At 67.3% G+C, this 2,095-nt stretch overlaps 1 protein-coding gene across 1 annotated transcript; it reads left to right on the forward strand.

Annotated features, from left to right (window-relative positions):
- Positions 1-357: 357 nt before the first annotated feature.
- On the forward strand, positions 358-2,094 carry PEA15 (phosphoprotein enriched in astrocytes 15; the record flags this gene model as incomplete). The annotated part of the gene is made up of 2 exons (XM_008640202.2): positions 358-565; positions 1,940-2,094. Coding segments are annotated over exons 1-2 (348 nt in total), but the record flags the coding sequence as incomplete, so codon positions are not given.
- Position 2,095: the final 1 nt, after the last annotated feature.

The following is a 2,095-nucleotide window of genomic DNA, read 5'->3' on the forward strand; positions in this document are numbered from 1 at the left end:
TGTGTCCCTCATGCCCCTCATGTCCCTGATATCCCCCCTGTCCCTGATGTCCCATAGGTCCCCAGCCAAGGCCGAGTCCCATGTCCCTGCTGTCCCCCCTGTCCCCCCTGTCCCTGCTGTCCCTGCTGTCCCTGATGTCCCCTCTGTCCCCCCGTCCCCGATGTCCCCCCTGTCCCTGCTGTCCCCTCTGTCCCTGCTGTCCCCTCTGTCCCTGATGTCCCTCTGTCCCTGATGTCCCCTCTGTCCCTGCTGTCCCCCTGTCCCTGCTGTCCCTGCTGTCCCCTCTGTCCCCCCGTCCCCGATGTCCCCCCTGTCCCTGCTGTCCCCTCTGTCCCTGCTGTCCCTCTGTCCCTGCTGTCCCTGCTGTCCCTGATGTCCCCTCTGTCCCCAGCCATGGCCGAGTACCGCAGTCTGCTGGAGGAGCTGGCCCAGAACATCACGGCCGAGGACCTGGAGCAGCTCAAGTCCGCGTGTCGCGAGGACATCCCCAGCGGGGAGGGGGACGCCATCGCCACCGGCCACCACTGGTTCGCCTTCCTGGAGCGCCACAGCAAACTGGACCGAGGTGTGACCCTGGGGACACCCCGTGCCACCGGCACTGTCCCCTCCCTGCGCCTCGGGGCCGCTCTGGCCCTGCGCTGGTCCCTGAGCCCTGTCCCAGTCCCTGTCCCCTCTCCCAGTTCCTGGCCCCTTTCCCAGTCCGTGTCCCCATCTCCTGTCCCCTGGGCTCTGTTCCTTGTCCCCTCTCCGAATCCCCTCCCACTCAGTGACCCCGGCTCTGTCCCTGTCCCTCCTCTGGTCCCCAGCCAGGTCCCCTCATCCCTGTCCTGCTCCCCCCATCCTCCTCCCTTGGTGCCTGTCCCTATCCCCACCCTGGTCCCTCATCCCTGTCCATGTCCCCATCCCGGTCCCTGATCCCCCAGCCCCAGTTCCAGTCTGGCCCTGGGTCTGGTCCTGAGCCTGGTCTCCGTCACCTTTCCTGGTTCCCATCCCAGTCCCTCGCCCTGTCCTGGTCCCCTGCCCCGATCTGGCCCCGGGTCCTGGTCCCTGATCCCTCTCCCAGTCCCTGTCCCCATCATTTGTCCCCTCTCCTGCTTCCCGTTCCTGGCTCCCATCCCTGTCCCCTTTCCTGGTCCCCATCCCGATCCCAGTCCGTCACCCCCCGCCCTGTCCCTCCCGGCTCCCCTGCTTGATCCCCGGGCTGGTCCCGCTCCAGGTCCCCCACGGCCTCTCCCGGTCGCCGATCCCTGTCCCGGTCCTTGTCCCCATCCCCTGTCCTCTTCCTGTCCCTCCCCTGTCCCCATCCCTGTCCCCATCCCTGTCCCCCATCTCCATCCCCTCTCCCTGTCCCCATCCCCTCTCTGTCCCCATCCTGTCCCATCTCCTGTCCCCATCCTCTGTCCCCATTCTGTCCCATCCCTGTCCCGTCCTTCACCTGTCCCTGTCCCCACCCCCATCCCTGTCCCTGTCTCCATCCCCTGTCCCCATCCTGTCCCTCCCCTGGCCCCATCCCCATCCCCATCCCGTCCCCATCCCCATCCCCATCCTGTCCCTCTCCTGTCCCCATCCCTGTCCCCATCCCATCCCTGTCCCGTCCCCATCCCTCTCCTTTGTCCCTCTCCTGTCCCCATCCCTGTCCCTCCCCTGTCCCCATCCCTGTCCCCATCCCATCCCTGTCCCGTCCCCATCCCTCTCCTTTGTCCCTCTCCTGTCCCCATCCCTGTCCCTCCCCTGTCCCCATCCCTGTCCCCATCCCATCCCTGTCCCGACCCCATAATCTCCTTTGCCCCCCCCGCGCCCATCCCCGCCCCCGCCGGGCCAGCGCGGCCGCAGCTCGGGTGGCCCGAGCCCAGCACGTGTCCCGTGTGTGTCCCGTGTGTGTCCCGTGTGTGTCCCGTGTGTGTCCCCGCGCTGTCCCCGCGCTGTCCCCGTGTCGCAGACAACCTGTCCTACATCGAGCACATCTTCGAGATCTCGCGCCGGCCGGACCTGCTGACCAAGGTTGTCCAGTACCGCACGCAGGTGCTCAAGATCTCCGAGGAGGACGAGGTGGACACGAAGCTCACGCGCATCCCCAGCGCCAAGAAGTACAAGG

This window comes from Corvus brachyrhynchos, unplaced genomic scaffold, assembly GCF_000691975.1.
Source record: "Corvus brachyrhynchos isolate BGI_N302 unplaced genomic scaffold, ASM69197v1 scaffold419, whole genome shotgun sequence".
Classification (NCBI taxonomy): domain Eukaryota; kingdom Metazoa; phylum Chordata; class Aves; order Passeriformes; family Corvidae; genus Corvus; species Corvus brachyrhynchos.